The sequence below is a fragment of the Astatotilapia calliptera genome, chromosome 9, assembly GCF_900246225.1.
Source record: "Astatotilapia calliptera chromosome 9, fAstCal1.2, whole genome shotgun sequence".
NCBI lineage: Eukaryota > Metazoa > Chordata > Actinopteri > Cichliformes > Cichlidae > Astatotilapia > Astatotilapia calliptera.
Genome location: NC_039310.1, coordinates 19,346,325 through 19,366,395, shown reverse-complemented (window position 1 = coordinate 19,366,395; position 20,071 = coordinate 19,346,325). Strand labels below are relative to the sequence as shown.

At 39.2% G+C, this 20,071-nt stretch overlaps 1 protein-coding gene across 3 annotated transcripts in view; it reads left to right on the top strand.

Moving 5' to 3' along the window:
• The window catches only part of dlgap1b (discs, large (Drosophila) homolog-associated protein 1b), a 94,199-nt gene that overhangs the window by 31,703 nt on the left and 42,425 nt on the right, over positions 1–20,071 (top strand). For all 3 annotated transcript variants that reach the window (XM_026179769.1, XM_026179770.1, XM_026179771.1), the window contains exons 2-3: positions 1,290–1,375; positions 17,677–18,792. In XM_026179769.1, the coding sequence (XP_026035554.1) occupies positions 17,734–18,792 (1,059 nt within the window). In that variant the 5' untranslated portion in view covers positions 1,290–1,375; positions 17,677–17,733. The remainder of the gene's footprint in view (positions 1–1,289; positions 1,376–17,676; positions 18,793–20,071) is intronic.

Sequence of the window (20,071 nt, the reverse complement as noted above, 5' to 3'; positions counted from 1 at the left end):
GAAGCTGCCCGCTGCCCTGAGGTCAGTTAGAACTGTCTATTCAAAAACAAACTTAAAACCTTTTTTATTCTCACAGACTTGTATTTAATTGTGTGTTTGTGTGTTGTGTTATGAAATGTGCTATATACATGCAATATCATATTGCTAAGTTATTTAATTTACATGTTTAACTTAGCTGTCTGGCATGGTAGAAATAATCTTTTCTGTATTCAGGCAAGTCAAAAATGACCTTATACACTTACTTAGCATTTGTTTAAGCTCGTGAATCCCTTGGTCATTAACCAACACAAAAAACCACAATGAAGAGAATATGATTTATTCCACTTCTGCACCAAATTCTAATGAACTTTTCATTACCACCCTGTTTGGAGCATCCACACATCCTTGTCATGTAAAGCAGACCTAAAGCCCCCTGGAGTGTTGGTGCCCTCGCCCTGACCTGTGTCTGTGCGAGTGGGTGTATGTCCAGCCTGTCCAAACCAAGTCCCACCCGGCGAGCGTCAGACAGACCACCATCTGTTCCATGCCCTCGCAATGAACTACCTGCCACATCCTCTTCATCACCTTCATGGAATATCAGAAAAGAGATGCTTTCTAGAAACCTAATTTGCAAAAGCTTTGTTGATTCTCAAAAGCATAGTGACTCTAGTTTGACAGGATATTACAAGGAAGGAATATTTACTAAAAACACATCTCACTGTTGTTCTTTTTCCATACATAAACCTTTCTTTAAAACTTTTCAGAAGCTGAAAAAGAGTATAGGTGATCTGCACACTCTGCTTTTCAATATTAGAGAGTAGTTACCCTGAAACAAAGACTGTTTTCACCCTCCCTCAAAACACCTCAAGGATTTAACGCACTAGATTAAATAAGCACAAATAGGCTTAAAATGAATTCTGCATATCTCCTCCCTCTTTCCTGAAACACAGCTCCCCAAAAGATGAGTTTTAGGCTGAAAACAAGCATGTTAGTGCTGTGATTTTACAGCCAAACAACACGGGGCTTAGTTGATTATGCACACAGTCATTTAATGTCTTAAGCCAACCACTCTGTCCAAAGAAGACTAGAGTTTTCTTATTGGTTCTACAAAAAGGGGGAATGATTTGTGCATTAATTTAATTTTTTATTACATTATTTGTTGTATGTCTGAAGTGAACCTAGAAAAAGAGCAGAGAGCAGCAGCACAGCATGAGCACATGGCACAGGGACCAGCACGTTAGCCAGCAGAGCACCACAGGAGTGTTTTCATATGTTATAAATTCATTCTGACTCTTTTTATTCACTTCAAGGTGGAGAAATGTGCATACGCAGACAACAAGGGGTGTGGAATTAAGCACAGGAGAGAAAAGATGCCGAAGATGAAGCAGTAAAGAAGGTGAGTTACATTTTAAATGTTTGTTCTCCACTGAATCATTATATTGAACAAAGTGCTGCTATAAGCAGCTTTGGATGCACCTTTATTATTGCACCATGGCCAGTGACCACTTAGAAAGTGGCTAAAGTAGTATAAAGAAACACCTTAACATATATAATATCAACTTTATTAAAGCTCCTTCTCAAAGCACCTGCACATTCATAATTCACGCTTGACCTTTTGCAATCACTCTTCTGCACAGCAGATATAACCTTTTAGTGCATCCTTAGTGGAAACACATCTGTCAAGATTGACAGCCTACCATCAGTGACAGCAAAAACACAGAAAGAGACACAAACACAGCACAGAGTGGCTGTGGGGTGAGTGGCAGGAAAGAAGGGGGGTGATAGAAAGATGCGTAGGTGAGATGAATGGGTAAAAAAGAAAAAAGGTTTCTTTCGGGCTGCTGGATGAAAGTGTTTTTTTTCCCTCTTTGTGTAATGATAAGTTGTTAATAGGGCTGCCATGATTAGTCGACTATCAAAATCGTCGACGACCGATTTAATAGTCAACGCGTCGTTTGAAGCTTTGTAAGATCACAAAAGACGCAGGAATAATAGCAGGATTTAAGAGTGTAATAACGGACTGAAACAGAAGATGGCAGCACTGCATGTACAAGGATGCCAGCTGCCGTTAAACCCCGAAGAAGTAGCTGTGTCCCAGAATTCATAGCGCGGCCCAGCTCAGTTTCCAACAATGGCGGCAGCTACTTAGTTTTAATATTACTCTTATTATTCTTTCTGGGTCACAAAATAAAGTTTAACATATTTTCAGGTGAGAATGTAGCTGTGTAAACCTCAAATATCTGCTCAGTTTATCAAGACACCGCATATTTTCAAAAGCGCTCCGACGTTTTCGGAGATGTCTGTTACCCACTAGCTCGATAGCGAGCCGGGGGCAAGGCTCACTAGAGCCCGTGAGAACACCGGACTCCCAGCAAATCGTTTTCAAACCCACCGCCGTCTTTCACTACTCAGGTGAAACATTTAATATAAGTCACTTAGATAACTTCAAAATGTTATTGTTTGGCTTTTTTTTTTGTATTTTATTTGTTCCTGAGTAAATCGGTTTGGCTGAGATTAAACTTATAGTTTTTACACAGCTGAATAAACGTCAAGCAGACAGCTGATTATCAGAAGTGTGAGATGCTGGGGAAAATACTCCGGTGTCCTGTTATATTTTAGATAGCAAGGAGTTTATTAAACCGAAACAATCTGCAAATTTCATTAAAATTTAATAAACTATCATCTTGTCTTTATTTTTAGTTACCACATACCTTAAAATCTTAAAGCTGTAAGCTAATGATAGTTATATAAGAGCAGATGCTGCTGGTGCAATAAGCCGTACGTTTTACGTCCAATGGATGATGATCTGATTAGTCGACTAATCGCAAAAATAATCGGTAACTAGTCGACTATCAAAATAATCGTTTGTGGCAGCCCTAGTTGTTACCGAGTGGATGGTGGTGGTGAGATAAACAGTTTTTAAAAGGTGTGTGAAAATGCGTAATAGTGCTGAACATGTTTACTCTGCCAGCATAAGCACTCTAGCAATGTGGTGGAGACAACAAACAGACAGGAGGCCAAAGGATTTCTAAGCAGAAACAATAAAAATGCTAATCCCAGCATTAAGATTAACAACCCCACCTGATCATTTTCTTTTGCTTTATGTTGTGATCCATCCTGCTCATGAATTTGACATTTTTGTGCTTAAAAACACAACTATATAGCGTAAAATACAAACAAAGATCTCGCCTAGTGCTCGGTGGTATGCCTCATGCATTATAACCAAGTCCCAGTTCTAAGGATTTTATGTCCTAAAAATAATACTAATAATAAATAATACCAAACAATCTGGCAAAACTGTAGCTGTGCCCAGAAAGTACTTCAGTTTGTGTTGAGCACACAAAATGTATTACTGATACATCAGCCATATTCAGTAGAGTACTTGTTTTGTGATATAAAACTTCATATACCCCAGACCTGTTTAGTAATTGTTTCAGTTAATTCTGTTATTAATATTAACATATCAATTTAAGTGAAAATGTAGTAGTTAAAGCTGTAAAATCATAAAATTTTAGCTTTCTATATTCACCAGACATGTTAAAAAATCACTCTCCGTGCAGTCAGTCGACACATTTATCAAATGTGTCTGTAATTTGGTTGGCATGACAAAGCCAATGGACTGGACAAACCTTAGAAACACACACCTGTTTATTCATATATGTTCTTACAGTCCACACTGCATGTCAGCCAAAAAAACCTTATGTCATAACATCTATGGCATAGATCAGGGCAGAATTTATGAACTATAGATTTATGTGTGTAACCATTAAGTTTTGGGCTAACTATAGTATCAATAATTGAATTGAGAAAAACTTTGGAACAAATAGGAATCTTATTCAAATAAACCCTTCATGAAGCTCATCCAATCAAACTCAGTGACTGGGCATGCAGAGAATAAGATTTTCTAGGCTGATGAGTCAAAGGCTGAGTTCTTTGGGCAGATCTCAAACCAACATATTCTGAAAACATGAATTAATGCCAGCTAATTGCTAATGATGTGACTTAAGTGAGGCATGTTGGTGGTAGCATCATGCTATGGGGCTTGCTTCTAAGCAGCAGGGACATGGAGAGAAGTCAAAAGTGAAGAAAGGATAAGTGCAGCCAAATCCAAAAAACCTGCCGCAGTGCCAAAACCTGACATTGGTGAAGTGGTATGACACTCAACCTGAAGGCAGGAGTGGCAGAGAAGTATGTGAGGCTGGTGCAGGACATCTATGAGATGTATGTATGATCTCTGCTGTGGAGGCCTCTAAAGGAAGCGGCCGGAAGAAGAACAAGGAGGAATGAGTTCATGTATATGGCCAAGAAGAGCCTTGGCCATGTATATATACATTTACATGAACTCATTCCTTCTTCTTCCTTCTTTCAAAACAAGTCTCTGGTTGTCCTTGATGGGAGCCTAGACCTAAACTCCACAGAAACATCTTTAGAGAGACCTGATGATCACGACTCCTAATCCAATCTGACACGAGTTTGGGAAGATCAGAAAGATCCACAAAGATGCAGAGTTTATGGAGACTTACCAAAGAAACCGTGGGTGTGCACTTTCTGCCAAATGAGCTTCTACAAATTACTAAAACAGGTTTCTGAATACAGAATCCATAGTTTTTGATATTTTTGTTTTCACAAAATTGATAAAAAAAAAACAAAAACAAATTACCACTTTTTACATTATGGGTTACTGAGTGTAGCTAGATGGGAAACGGTGCAATAATGTAATAAGAAGTATTTTTCAGAAACTTGTGTTTTTTCATTTTTCCAGTATAAAAAGTGTGTTCTGCAGCTGAATTAGATAGGAACTAGTCCATCATCATTTAGTGGTTAATACAGAATCATGCATGGGATGACATTTTTGGCTCAGCTCTTGTACACAAGCCAACCATGAACCCTAAGGTCTGGGGATACTGCCAAAAAGCTGGATTTACAGCAAGCACAGCTTACCATTTGAAAACATATCATTGTATTGGCATGGGTCAACATATGAATCTATTTGAAAAGAAGTAATGTTCTTTACCAACAGACTCAAAGCCAAAGTACTGTGAATCCCAGGGAAGCCTGAAAAGGAAGTGAGGGGAACTGTAGCCAGAAGCAGAAATGGGTCGATGGCTGAGGCTATATCTAAGAATTCCTGCTGTGCAGCTACACTTTTCAATTCACAATTTTGAAAATGCTAAAATCTTGATGTTTTCCTGTGGAAATGACACATTTGGTATCCAGCATCGAGAGGCTTCTTTAGACTGTGTTTGTGGAGATTATGTGGCAAATGAGGACCTAATTAGATGAAGTCAATCTTGGCCAGTGGGAGGAGAGCCATGATGCTGATACTAGCAATCACAGCAGAACAGAATGAACACCTGGGGTTGGGAATATGGAGAAGATGGAAGAAGAATCATCAAATAATTGGGAAAGGTTATAAGTAAGGCAATGAGTAGGGAGAGTGCTTGGGAGTAAATGACTGGACATCCAGATGGATATTTCATACACCACTAACAGTGTGTAAATGAGATCTTTTCTTCATGCCACATTCACTCAAATGTGCTTGTCAATGATACTCAGAGATTAACAGAAAACAGCAAGGATGAGATTATCTGCTCAAGTCTCATTAGAAGTAGCACATTTGTTCTGCAAGGGGGCTTCAGTCGTGATTCGCTGCTTTTTTTCTTACATAAGTAGGCTGCAGTAGAGACTAGTTGAGAGATTAAGTGTAAGAAATCAGTAGTAAATGATTTAAATAGTAGCACTGTGCACATAATAAATTAAGGATACAAGCCCATTGAGTAAAAACAGGGTGCAATTCATTTAGACAACAATCTTAATTGAAAATAGTACAAAGAAAAAAAACTGAGAGATGTTATTGTATTTAATTGCATTATGTTTTTATCTACATTTTACACAGCATCACAACTTTTCTGGAAGCTTTCAGCAAATCAGCCTTAATCTACTGTCTGTCAGACAGAGAAGTAGAAACCAGCTTGAACATCTCACTTTTGTAGTTCACAGTAAGACATATTTAAACTTTTTCCTGCAAAAATGATTCCTCCCGTGATAACATCTGAAATGTAAGTGATGTTTAATGTGCTTGTTTGTTACCTCAGTATACAGTACCGGTAAGTTGGAGGCTGTTATCTGTCGGTACCTAAGCAATTTATGAAATGGGAAGCTAATTTAACTTGCTCAATGAACTGCACATTTCACACTTCATTTAGCTGTTCATAAAAGACTCAACAGCAAAGCATTATCAACACTTAATGCTTTGTTTCTAATAAAAACCCTTGACAGTAAAGGACCAACTTAAGAAATACTTCTATAAATGTGTTCTTAGCTCATTGTAAAAATGAAAAAACAAATTCAGTGACTAAGCATAATCAGGTGATATGATTTACATGATACTGTAGTCCTGATATCTGTGAAAATAGATGGTATTCAGCCTCACGCTTGAAACTAAATATTGTAGTTTGGCTCAAGTTTAGCAGTAGTAGATAACTTTTTAAAATTTGCAAGTCACTTACTTGTATTGAAACTTTCTTTAATGGAAAAGAACATTGTGAGCAGAGCAGAATATTCTGAACATTGCTTAATGCATCTCATTGAAGCAAGTAGAGAGGTGACCCTGAAAAATCCCTGAATCGTGCAAAGGGAAGTTTCCGTATGCAGAAATATTGATTAAGATGGCCCTATGTGCACAAAAAACACGCAAATTATTAAACTGGGAGTTATTTTGCTTTTAGGATATTGGCTCAAGTAATTCTATCAAAGAGGATAAGATCGTGCATCTTTAAAAATGGTGCAGTTCTGTTCTGTTCTAATAGTTTGTTATTGATTATAGATGTTGTTGAACATCTGCACAGAGTGACATATGAAGGTGACCACTATCTTATGCAGCTGCCAGCTGCTGAGTCTCGACTAGGGTTGAGTTGGCAGGAGATGCTTTTTTGGTGACATGAGCCTTGTGGATGCTATTTAGTTGGGAATTTGCATGCCCTGTCCGTGCCGCCAGGTTTTGATGCGAGGTCACATGCTACCTGTCAGTGCACAGTACTCACCTGGTCTGACACCTGCTCTCTGTGCAGGCAGCATGTTTGGTTGAGGATCAACTCTCCACAGTGTGCAGGGGAGAGCTGGAAGAATGCCTCCTAGCCTCTGTGTGAGTGTGTGTCCAGCATGTTTATTCACTGGCTAGTATCTGTTTTTACGATTGCTTGCCTTGTGCATGTATGTGACACATTGGATTTGCATCCACCAGCACTCATACGAATAGGCAGTGGGTTAGACCCCCCATCCTCCCCTCTTGCTCAGTTGGATCACACTCCCAGATCTGTCAAGCATCTGTTGACGTGTCCTGGATGTGACATGCCACCCACTGCAAGGGAGAGACACAAATTGCCAAGCTTTTTCTTAGAGGCGTTGCACAGTTAGGACTTAAAGATGGACTAAAAGATTCAGAGCAGCATTTTGACACCTTCAATTAATAAGCAATTAAATCTGATAGGCAGGTTAATGCATTTTAGTGTTGAATGGGTTAACTTTTCCCGTGCGGCATCCTGGCCTTGCTTCCAGTGGCAGCAAGGAGACACTTGCTTTGTACCGTAATAAGAAAATAATGACATCTCAAGGCCCACTTACAGCCTCAACATCCCTTTTTACTTTCAGTGTGATGTGTTGCATTGTGCAGATGTAAAGTTATAGTCACAGTACTTGTGCAGCTACATAGCTACAGAACAGGAGCTGACATTAAGTGTTAATATTTTGAAGTGGCAAGAAATTTCAGAAGCAACAAAAAAAAGTAAACTGTTTCTGTGTGTTGTCACAAAAAAATGTGTGAGGGAAATGTACAGCTGCTTTGTTTCCCAGTGAAATAAAAATCATCAGTGTGTAAGAAAGAGGGGAAAGGAGAGGAAGGGAAATTTTATAGGCTGGAAATTTAAAACTTACATTTAATGTCCTAATTCATTTTTGAATTTTTAAATCAGACATTGTGGACATTGGATCTCTATTTGGTGTGTTGCTGAACTATATTTTTGTTAAACTTATTGCAAAACAAATTGAAGTTTACTAATTTTGTGTTATTTAAAGATTGCATGAAAATAATAGCCAGTTTCATCCTGTGTTTGATTCCTGTGTTTGATTGGTTACATCTTAGGTACTGTTACTAGGTCAAATCAAGGTTAGCAGTCATTCATTTATATTTAAGATGATAATGCTGAGTCGGTGAAGGAATCTAATGCTAGCTTTATGGTGTCTAGGGGTTGGAAATCAGTCATAATAGCTCATGAAACATTTGCTTATTGTTGAATTCAGATGGCTAAATCCACAAAGAGCAGTGAATATTGGAGTAGTGACAAAGGCCAGCTGATAACAGTCTTTACACAAAACAAAAAAAAAAACAAAAACAAAAAAAACAGTCTTTACACAAAGAAAAATATACTGGAGCTTACAAAACAAGTTAATATGTGACATATTTCCAAGTTATTCTTTTCCCCATGTTGCACTGCTGCACTCCTGTGTACAGGTAATCTCATCAAAAGGCCTCAGTCAGCTGCCAGCCCTTAATGGAAAGTGCCTACCAAACAGAAACAGATGTTAAAATTAATGCTTTTGCAGGGGCTTTTTTCCTGGATTTTTTAATCTGTTTAAGTTATTTCATTATAGAATTACAATAGTGGCAAATCACATGTCATTGTTTGGCATTAGGCCTCATGTGTATTAGTTTTGTTTTTGCATCAGTCCCGTACAATAAAAGTTCAGAGTACTATATTAGCTAAAAGCATATTAACACATAGCTATGTGCACTTTATGCCAGCTTTGTTTTCTGACATGTAATTAACTGTAGAGTCAGTTGCTCAAAGTCACGTGACACTGTGCATGCCTCTGGCAATACTGTGATGCTAATCTTGCCCGACAGTAGCAAGTGACTATACTGTGCATACTGTACAAGCAAAGTGCATGCACATAACCTGATTTTTACTGCAGTGAATGTGGGTCTGTATGCCTTTTCACATCACGAATGCTTTTACAATATGAATGAAGTCACGCACCATGCGGCATCACAGTGTTGGATAACAGGAAGAAAAATCAGAAGGCGGTCTAATATACCCCCCATTTAATGCTTGTTTTAAATGCCCTTTTTCAGTTTATATGTGCTGCTCTGAAACGTTTGCATCACTTAAATTAGCCGTAACAATGAAGCAGCGTTTGGCTACAAGTGTGTTAACACAGCAAAAATGCCACAAGGAGGAAAGAGTTGCAAGGCGTACATTAACATCAGCAGCATTAGCAACTTTTTCACATGTGGGTCATGCATGCGCTTGATGGATGAGGGTACAAAGAGTTATGTAGCACATGCACACAGATGCACATGCACATAGATCCTGACTCTCCACGTTTTGATTTAGCTTTCACCGTCATCACTACACCACTTCCACGTAGTCCCGAATTAGGCGCCCCAGATTTCATAGCTCTTAAGAGACAATAAAAGCACAAACATTACTATTGTGTGAGATTGTGTGACACAGGCTATACTTTTTACCTTCTGCTTTATGAGTTTGTGCGTTGGCAGGCTCGGAATAGCTTTTTGAATGTTACAGCGTCCCACTTAGAGGAATTGTTGCAAAATGCAAATTAAGGAGAATGATTGAAGCTCTTCATTTTTCATGCCATAGAAATATATAAATAAACGATCTGTTTTGGTCATTGTAGTGCAAAATCATAAACAAAAGTGAAATAATTTGGGTTTTTATTCATTCATCATGTTAAATTAGACGTTTCTTCAGGAACAAAAATAAATAGGTCAGAACTGTTTTTGTCACCACTCAGAAATTCTTCCCTCTAAATGTAGATGATAAGTCTGAGGTTCACACATTTTTCACAGTTTCCCTGCATGCCCTGGGGACACATGAAGATATAAAGCACAAGAAATGGTGACTCCTGTTGCTGTCCGCATGTATGATCCCAAAGCGGTTGGTACATATGAGTTGTCACTAGCTGAGCTGAAAACACATTGTTTTCCACCAGAAAATCCATTTGTTTCCATGGCGATGCTGTCCTCCCTTGTCCAATTTCCTTGACTGCTTTTTATGGATAGCTTTATTGAACTTTATTTAAAAAAAAGAATTGAGAGAGGGAGGAGAAAGAAAATAGTAATTTGTCACACTAATATAATATCAAGGTTTGTGAAGGTGGATTATTTGGAACAGGTCAAAGTGACCTTTTATTCTTAAAGCCTTATTATCCTCTAAAATTGCTTTTGGGCAACACACATACTCCCCATAATCAGTTCTTCTTGTTTGTGCACCTCTGTTGTTGCTTTGTATTAAATTTAATGTTCTAGTCTACATTGAGGATTTTGGACCGAACCCTAATAGCCTATTCTATATTGTTTTACTAAACTAAAGTTTTAATTTATCAGGGAAATATTTCATCAGCAGTTTTGGTGTTACCGACAGCTTTATTTAGGACAGCTGCACTGATATAATGTAGCCTGTAGGGTATTTCATAAATTACCATTGCTGGTGTATAAGTCTGTTGGTTTATTGCGCTTATATACTGCGTATATTCAAACAATCTGAGTTGTATTATTATTAGAAAAACCTGCCCTCGGGGCAGTTTTTGGCAGGCCCCCAGCGCTTTTTCACTGTGCTTGTGTGTGGCGCAGAGTTGTATTGTTAGTTTATCTTGTTCTTCTTTATGTCTTCATCAAACCACAAAAAACAGATGACAAAAGTTGTTTGTTTCTAAACACTTAACAAAAAATTCATATATGAATGAGAATACATATATATATAACAATAATATATATCTATTTTTTCTTAACAAGCTACAAAGTCAGGCGACATAAATCTGTTCAGTTTTAAAGGAAAGCAAAACCTTGGGTTTAATGTTTACGTGGAATATAATAATGTTGGTATAGCCAGTGATAATCACCAAATAAACTTACATTTTTAGCCTCTAATTGTTAAAGACACATTTAAGAAACATAATACATAGTAATATTTAACCTTAAACTGCTGATTTAATAGTAAATCATTTATAGTTTAATTCGTTTATATTATAAATCTATTTATAACTCATTTAAATAGAATTTATAACACGTGTTTTAAAAGATAAAGATGTTAATATCTGCTCTGTGTTTGTGCAAGTTTCATTCAGATTGGCCCACCCTTAAGGAGGAGATGGGGTACATACAGAGTTACATATATACACACATGCTACAGTCATCATAGAAGATATTTTATAGTAGAGATCTTAAAAAAATAGATTGGGGTTGTTAAAGTTGTTAAAATTACAAATAGCAAGCTGAAGAAGTACCCTTACAGATCACATGACTGCCTTATAAAACTGATTTTATCATATCTGACTACAAACGTACCCTTTAAAAAGAAAGTGGCATCTAGAAGCTGCATCTTTGTCCTTTATTCTTACAGTATATCCATGATATATTCAACCTGAAGCCATACAACTGCAATCTCAGCAGAGTCATGGCCTTTCGTTATGGAGGCAAAGCAGTGTCAGAGCTACTCGAGTCCCTTTTCTTTAAAGACCAAAAGCTTCCTGAATGAATACATTATTTAAGAGAAATGTCAAGAATCCTGTTCAGCATGGGAGCTTTACAGTACTTTTCTATTGTTATATTATATCTTTTTTGTTGTTTCTGTTCATAATGTTTAACAGATGAAATTCACTTAGAATAAGAGAGTAACAGTTGCAGGACAAAGCTGTTGAACAACACCCTGCTGCACAGTATAAGTGTAGTTTTTCCCACATATAACCCAAAGATAAATCGCAAATAATTCTCAACAAATTAAACATTTTGGCAACTATTACGTTGTTCAGGCTTTAAAGTGTTAAAAATTCAAGGATTAAACTTTGAAAAACAACTATTATTATATTTTTATAGCACCTTTAACAGAAGTCGACTTTAAAGTTTGCTACCGTTAACATTAAAGTTCCTCCAAAATCTCAGAAATAGAAGAAAGGTTGAATTAAATATAAATGAGCAAATCAAAAAATTACACAGAAATGCACTCGCACAATCCACAGTCCCTGACATAACATTAAAATGACCTCTGAATCGCTTGCGTGGTTGCCTCCGTTGGGGCATTGTGTACATTAGCTTGTGTTATTGAATTTCTTTAAACATCCTGCAATGACAGCTCTGCCTGACACCAACAACACCAGGCTTTTTCTAAAGTTAATGCATGCGTTAATTTGTTTACCTTCATCAAATAGACCTCATCAGCAGAGGAATTTGTCTCTGATGGGTCCTGAGCTATAACTCAACACAGTCACTCCATTTGTCAGAGGGAGCCCTGACAGTCAGCCTAATTAGTTTGGTTGTGACAAAGGAGCTGTCTTGTGGAAACCAGGAACATCAATCCATCCATGACGGCATGCAGGTTTATAATGCAGCCAATACAGTGAAAGGAAACACGCTTATTATGCGTCAGGTGAAACTACCTCGATCAGAAGGTAGAAGAATCTGTTTGGCTAAGCAAAAGAAAAAAACGCTTTAAAGCTGTGCCTTAAATATGTGTTTATTTGTCAAGTTATTTAAAATGTTTTGATAGGATGCCAGCAGCATATTTCATTCTTAAGTGTTTTGAATAAAGCCCACTAACAATCACAAATTACGGTGGAAACACGTTGCGTAAGCTGTCATTTATATGGTAAAGATATACTGCCTCCTTATCTTTTGGTGTAACATCAAGTGTTCTGGGTTGGAAATGAGATGGCATGCTGAAAGTGTGCTATTTCTGTCAAGTTACCTTTTTGTGTGACTCCTATCATGTCTGATATTGCTTGTGCAGACATACGTTTAATGAAGAATATCTCATAAACCAGAAGCAATCATGTGTAGCTTTTGTTCAGAGTGTTGTCTTGGTGCAGTCAGTGAGGACCGTCACTCAAGACAGTCATCTATCATTTAAGAGCCATTTTAACAGCAAGACATTAAAGTTAGTGGTACCCAGCCTCTCCTGGCATTCCTAAAAGCCACTTTTACATAATCGCAGAAAAAAAAATACCATTTTCCTCAATTTTTTTTTTGGGTCCCTGGCTGTCTTAAAAATGTTCTACAACATTGTTCTCTGTGGGATTTTGTTTTTTTCTAAGACACTGTTTGCACATTCAGGATGAGAATATCCTCTCTGTCACTGTTGTTTCACTGCCAGCTGCAGCTCTCTCATGGGTGTCTTTCAAGTATATTTAAAAATGTGGGTGAGTTTTGTTGAAGTTGTTAGTGTGTGGCTAAAGTGGCTCGACAGAATTTCTCAATAAACCTTGTATGTATTTGTATTTGAGGCAAGGTAGAGAATTTAGTACTTTTTAAAATACTCGATATTTTGCAGGCAGCATTTTACTTTCCGTTTCATTGTTGATCTGTTCACTCAGAAAAGCATTACTGTAATTACATTGTTCATCTATGAGCCTCTGTAGTCTTTTTATGCTGTTTAATGGACACAACGACCGAGACTGTCCAAGCCAGGGCTCGAACCGGCAACCTTCCGATTACAAGGCGAACGCCCAACTCTTGAGCCACGATCGCCCCCATGTATGTTGTGTTTCGGTTTAAAAACTCCAGCAAGATCTATGGATCGTTCAAATTAACCAGAGCTTTATTTACAGAGAGACACTTTATTTTAAATTGCTTGACATTAAAGTTAAGCTTTTCAAATGTCATCTCTAGAGGCATCACAGCCTTTTGTCTGCTGGTGAAGTGCAGTGGCAGCACAAGTCTCAGAGCTCAGAAACATATGTTAAAACCAGAGAAATGAAACCAAAGCTATTCGCATGGCTTCATATGTAGGCACACCAGGTCATACGTGCACGAATACTGACCTGAAAAAAGAGCAGAGCAGGATAGCCCATTAAACCAAAACAAATACGTATTTTGCATTCAAATTTTTATGAAAATCCAGAGCGCAGTGTACAGTATCGCCTTACCTTTGCAACATGTAAGTATGCATGCAGGTAATCAAAGTATTGGGAGACAAATATGTCTTATTTGAAATGTCAAGAAACTCTTATTTGCCTATTTTGTCATAAACATATTGAATTCTGAATCATTTGGCATGTAGGAGTAAATATTTGTCTTTTTGAGAAGCATGTACACTGCAGTAATTGGGATCAACTGACACATCTAGGGTCAGCGTTACACTTTTTCACACGTTGTCTCATGTAATGAGTCACATAATCAATAGTGGGTCAACCATCGTCATAAGGGACAACTCCTACTAGGGCTTACATACCTGGGTCTCTCCACCATTTGGTCTTAGAACTGATGAAGCTTCTTGGATGAGAGTGAAGCGTCTTCAAGAAACTTAAAGAAGTCCCACTGCTTTTCTTTCCAAGCTCCTTAGATTACCATGACCTGGATGACTGAGAACCTACACAGACATACATTGCGGTTGAGAATCACATGGGTAAAGACTTATTGCCCTTTTATGTCTTACACATGGAAAGCAATAAAAAATATATCCTTTGTGTCTATAGCATCTTCACCTTTACGTCCTGTCTGGTCAGTAATATTATGCAGTATGCCTAACTGCAAACATTTGCACGATCGAAGGAGAACTTTACTGGACCTGGAAACTGGAGGTAAAGCGCTGAACCCTTTCTTTTGATTAGAAACAAGCACAGACACATAGACGCACACACACAAACACACACGTATGAGCCAGATTTGCTGTGGTGATTTGATCTCCTGTGAAGAGGAGATTGGTAATGTTCTTTTTTTTCTTTGGAGACAGCATTACCCAGGCTCAAGAGAGAAGTGAAGACTTTCTGTAGCCTTGCAGCCTCTAAAGGCTTCATGGAGGCTCTCTAAACCCCGAGCTCCAGCAACTAGTTTTCAGTGTTGATTGAGGAAGATAGACTGTCTGCTGTCTGTACAGCGGCTTTGTATTTTTTCACCAGCAGAAGCTGCAGTAGTCTTCTCACTCTAATGCTTATTGATTCCAACACTTCCTAAGATGGTGTGCTGTAAGTCAGTGCTGCTTTGCATTTCCATGCCACTTTTTTTTTATTTGTTTAAGTGTGACTCACTAATGGTGAGGTAGAAGAAGATTAAGAGTAGATTTTGCCACTGTGACGCTGCGTCCTTGCCTGCTTACGCTGTTAGATGATGAGGAAAAATCTATTTTACATTCATCTCATCTAACCCCAAAGAAAGCTGGCATCCAAATAGATTTTTTACCCGCTGTGCTGATGAAGCACAGGTGTTAATGAGCATTAACATTCATAGCCTGGCTTGTTTTATCTACTCCTGCATTTTGTTTGCACACCTTGCTGTTCAGCAATCACTTTAAATGCAATGAACTCTCTGTGGTTTTTAGAGGCTGTTTACACAAAGTAGAAGGAACAAGTTCTCTCAAATTTCTTGATGTTCTTTTGTTTGCTTGTTGCTTTTCGTACTGTGGAAGCCATGATTTTAAGCACCCCTTCTCACTGGAAGACCCAAAGCAGCAGCTCTACACTCATAGCTAAGCCTTCATCAAGCTTTACGTTTCTTTACATATTGATGATTACTGGTCCTGTAATTAGAGCAGCAGAACATCTGTTATGTAATATTTGCACACTGTGAGGAGTGATGAAGGAGCTTGCACTTTGGTTACTACCGTCTTTTAGTGTGTGCAAAAATAAAAGCGAAGCTACATGTGCTATGAAACCGTGTGGCCATAAAGACCCCTATTCCACAGTTCAGTTGACACTATAATTAACTCCTGGCACACAAAATTGTGGTTGGTTACCCAGACAGGTAGACTTAACTGGGTCAGTCACCTCCAGTGGACATACAGCATAATACATAACCACAGGTGTCTTTGAGCGCTTATAACTGAAGGCCATACCTGACAAACCCGTTACAACCAGGTCCTTTGTGTTGTTGATAAACTGCTCTTTACGAGCGAGCAGCATCAAAATTCTGCATGTATATGCAGTCTGTCAGGTTAACGCATTTGTGTGTGTCTGTGTGCGTGTGTGTGTGCGCATGGGTATTTGTTGCTAGCAGGCAGATAGCCAACATGACCCAACTTCAGCTTTTCAGCTTTAGCGCAGCTCTGCAGACAGCTGTGCCACAAACACGCTGCTGTGGATCACCGCGAGGGCCTTTTATTTAGGTCACATTCTGTGCTTCAGTGGCCAACAGAAGAGATCTCTGTCAACTGCAATGAATACCTTTAGTTGGACACAGCCCACTTTTTAAGTGCTCTGCAAGAAGCGGACACTGTGCACGTCTTTGTTGTATGCGGTGGGTGCCGCATGTGAATTCACTCTTGTGAGTGCGTTGCGGATGGTGGGTGGGGGTGGGGACTGACCACTGTGGATTTTCCATTTTCACTCATACAATAAGAGAAATCTATTTGCTTAATTCTCTCCCTGAATGATTTAATCCTCTGGTTTAGCGGAGACAAGGAAATTGCATGAATTATTCCCCTAGTTTTTCAATTAATGTAGCACCTAGTTTACAGTCAAAGAAAATAATAAATCTTTCAACAGTACAGCCATTCACTTACCTGCACCTCACATGCACCCAACACCATGTCCTCAAGGGAAGTAAACGCTTGCCATGATATTTAATTCTGCTTCTCCATCATTTTTTTTGTCCTATGTTCATTTCTCCCACCCTAACTCCCAACCCTTTTTTTCCCATTTTTTAAAAATAAAATATACCTTAGTGGCCTTTGGTACTGCATTGTAAATCAGTGTAATGAATTGCCTGCTGAGGCTAAGCCTCACTGCTGTCACTGTGCTACCCTGAGGTGCGTGGGCTCCGATTATTGTCTTGTTAGCTATACCTCCAGTCCACTGGAAACAGTGTGGATTCACCGACCAGCCAGCCACAGCCCCACATGGGTAAGGAAGGCACTTTAAGGATGCTGATGTATGCCGCTCTTTTGTAGTCACCCTGTAAGGGCAAGGCCGTTTATTGCAGTCGCCTCAACCAGCCCAGAAGCTGTCAGCTGGGTTTTACTGGCCAATTGGTTTCCCCCCTAGAAGACCTAGAGGTATAGAGGGGGTATGTGATCACTGATTGTATTTGTGGGTGTGGGGATGTGCATATTTACTCAGCGAGCAGGTAAGCTGTAAAACAAAACTAGATATGTTTTCTTTTTTGTTTTAGTGCTACCCAAACATGAAAGCACTGGATTAAATTTGTGAGACAGGGGACAGTTGTGGTAAAGTCGCTGCATTACCATCCCTGATTTCTTGTATCTTTGACTTCCATTGAAGTTTCATTTTACAGTAGCCTTGAACAAATTTAGCACACACTTGAAATAGATTTGATCTCTCCTTGCTACCTTTTCTTGCTTTAGTTCTCTCTGTTTCCTTGATTCACTGTCATTTTTTTGTTCACTGAAATGTAGTAGACTAAACAGAGAAATGGAGGAAGAGGCTTGAGGACAGATCTGGGTGTCTGGGACAACATGCCAAATGGCTGCTATATTTAGAAATCCTCCTTTTGAAGTTTTGAAGGGCAAAAATCAAAGACTTTGAGGCAAGAATAGGTCCAAGGCCTGTCAACATCAGATTTTCTCAGCTGTGAAGGACGGCCAAAAATCATCTTCCTCAAATAAAATCGGATGAAAACATTAAATTGAGCTTTTAAGTGTATGCAAATAGATATTTATAATTCTGTTTTCTGTCTCTCTCTGTTCTTGTTTGTTTGTCTGTTCTTCCCCATGGCTGTGTATTTCTTTGCAGAGCTAGTTTCTGGGCCTTTGCAGACTTCCTGCAGCAGCAGTTGAAGACCTGGCCACGATGACAATGAAAGGTCTGTCCAGCAGTCGCAGTCACCATCACACAGTGACCTGCGACCCTTCTTACGACTCGATGACCCTGGGACACTCAGATCGTCGGTCCTACTTCCTAAACTCTGGGGATGCTCATCCTGCTGACCACCCTTGCTATACCCAAAGGAACTCCTTCCAGTCTGAGTGCAGTACCTATCCTGATCTGGCCAGCTGCACTTTCCCTCGCAGACAGTACAGCTCTCACCATGAGCTAAAGGAGGAGTGTGGTGCTTTGGTGCCTTACACCGGGCCGAGCAGTAAGGGAGGTGGAGGAGGAAACAACAATCGCATCCCCTCTAACCTGCTAGAGCAGTTTGAGAGCCAGGCACCATTGCGGCGTGAAGGCTACCACACACTGCAGTATAAGCGCACTGCTGTGGAGCATCAACGCAGTGACAGCCCCGGTCGAATCCGCCACCTTGTTCACTCTGTCCAGAAGCTTTTCACCAAGTCACACTCCCTGGAGGGGCCCTCAGGGTCTGGTGGAGGAGGAAGTGGGAGGATGAATGGCAGCAAATCCAGTCCTGATGATCCACCATCATCCTCTGGCACCTTAAAGCACAGCAAGCGCAGTAAGAGCAAAGACCGCTCCAAGTCGGAGCCTAAGATGCGCTCTGCCATCTCAGGCTACTGGAGCTCAGATGACACGCTTGACCGGGAAGTGTGCCTCTACCATCATCAACATGCGAGCAATAGTGGAGGCCTGCCCTCTGGGGTCATGACTATGGGGCGTCATCCAGAAAAATCCCAGTCGCAGTATTTCATGGAGTCCTATAACACTATCAGCGCCCAGTCTCTCAAGACGTCACGTAGCAACAACGATGTGAAGTGCTCAACGTGTTCGGGGGGCAGCGGTGGAGGGCTGCCGCTGATGAGTGCACTCGATGCCCAAGTTCAGCTGAAGAAGAGCTCATGGTCTTCTACTCTGACGGTGAGCAGAGCAAGAGAAGTCTACCAGAAGGCCTCAGTCAACCTAGACAAAGCTCTGGTGAAAGCCGAGCAGGGACGCACTTGCCACTTCCTTCAGGTAGGACTGTTTACAACAGCCCCACCTCTAATGTGTCAAACTTCATGCATCATCTGGTGTGAGCCGCTCCTCCATGTTTCTGTTTTTCTGCACAAAATCTGCATTTGTTTGCTTGCATGCGTCATTGTGATTTAGAGAGAGAGAGATGGAGAGAGACTAATCAGGGTCACAGCGACCCAGACTCGTTCATCTCATTCCCCTGAGCTTTGATCTCTTGTTGAATTTATTCTTGATATAATCATAAACATTTTTCAGACTCATCACATACCATCTAATCCTCTGTGGTTGTGGTTGAATGCACTGAAATATTTACAATATTTATAATTATATGGCTGGGGTTTAAGGGCTTAATTCCCCTGTAATTCAAATTACGATGTAATTATATTGAAATGCAAATTCTTAAAGGCAGGTAATTTAGAATAAAGGTATAACAAGTCAGATTTTTACAGGAAGCAAAATTTAAGTATGTAAGTAAATTGAAGTAATTAAAATTACTTATGCAGTTACAGTTACTTAAGTATTGCATAATTTCCTGGTAATTTTACAGAAAATACGCTGTACTTTTCAGGGCACAAGCCTTATTATTAAGTGGATTAATTTAGCCTTTTTACAGCTTTATTTTGTTACATTGTTAATTAATCTTCATTATGTTGATGAATTTTTTATTATTTAATCATCCTTTTTAACTTATGTTGTACTTAAGATTACTTATAGCATAATATGTGTCTCCCTTCTAGTAAAACACTCCATAATACAGCCCTCACCCCAGAAAGTACTTACATTGTAAGCTCAGAAAATATTATTTGTTTTTCCACTAAATTACCAGGAAATTGTGAAGTAATTAAAATTACTTATGCACAACTTACATTTACTTTCAATATAATTATTTCTTTGTTCAGTGTAAAAACCTGACTGGTTTGTGTTTGTGGAGCATTAATGACACCTTGCAGCATGGAACTACATTATTACAGCTGTTAACATTATAATTGCATTGGTCATAGCAGGATTGGTGGGTATATGGTTGTAAATGTCTGAATATATCCTATTTACAAAGAAAAAGTGTGGTGCTACTATGAGATCAGAGGTCAGCAGACAAAAAATTAAGAGAAAACCACTCTACTTCCTAAGCATGGTGGCCACACGCGCTCAAAAATACACAGGGACACATGCACACAGGGACCCGATCATGCTTCACTTTTCTGGGAAAAGATAAAAGTGTTTCAGATTTCATGCATTTTCATGCATTGAGCTGAGCTGCAAATTTAGGCCCGAGGAAAGA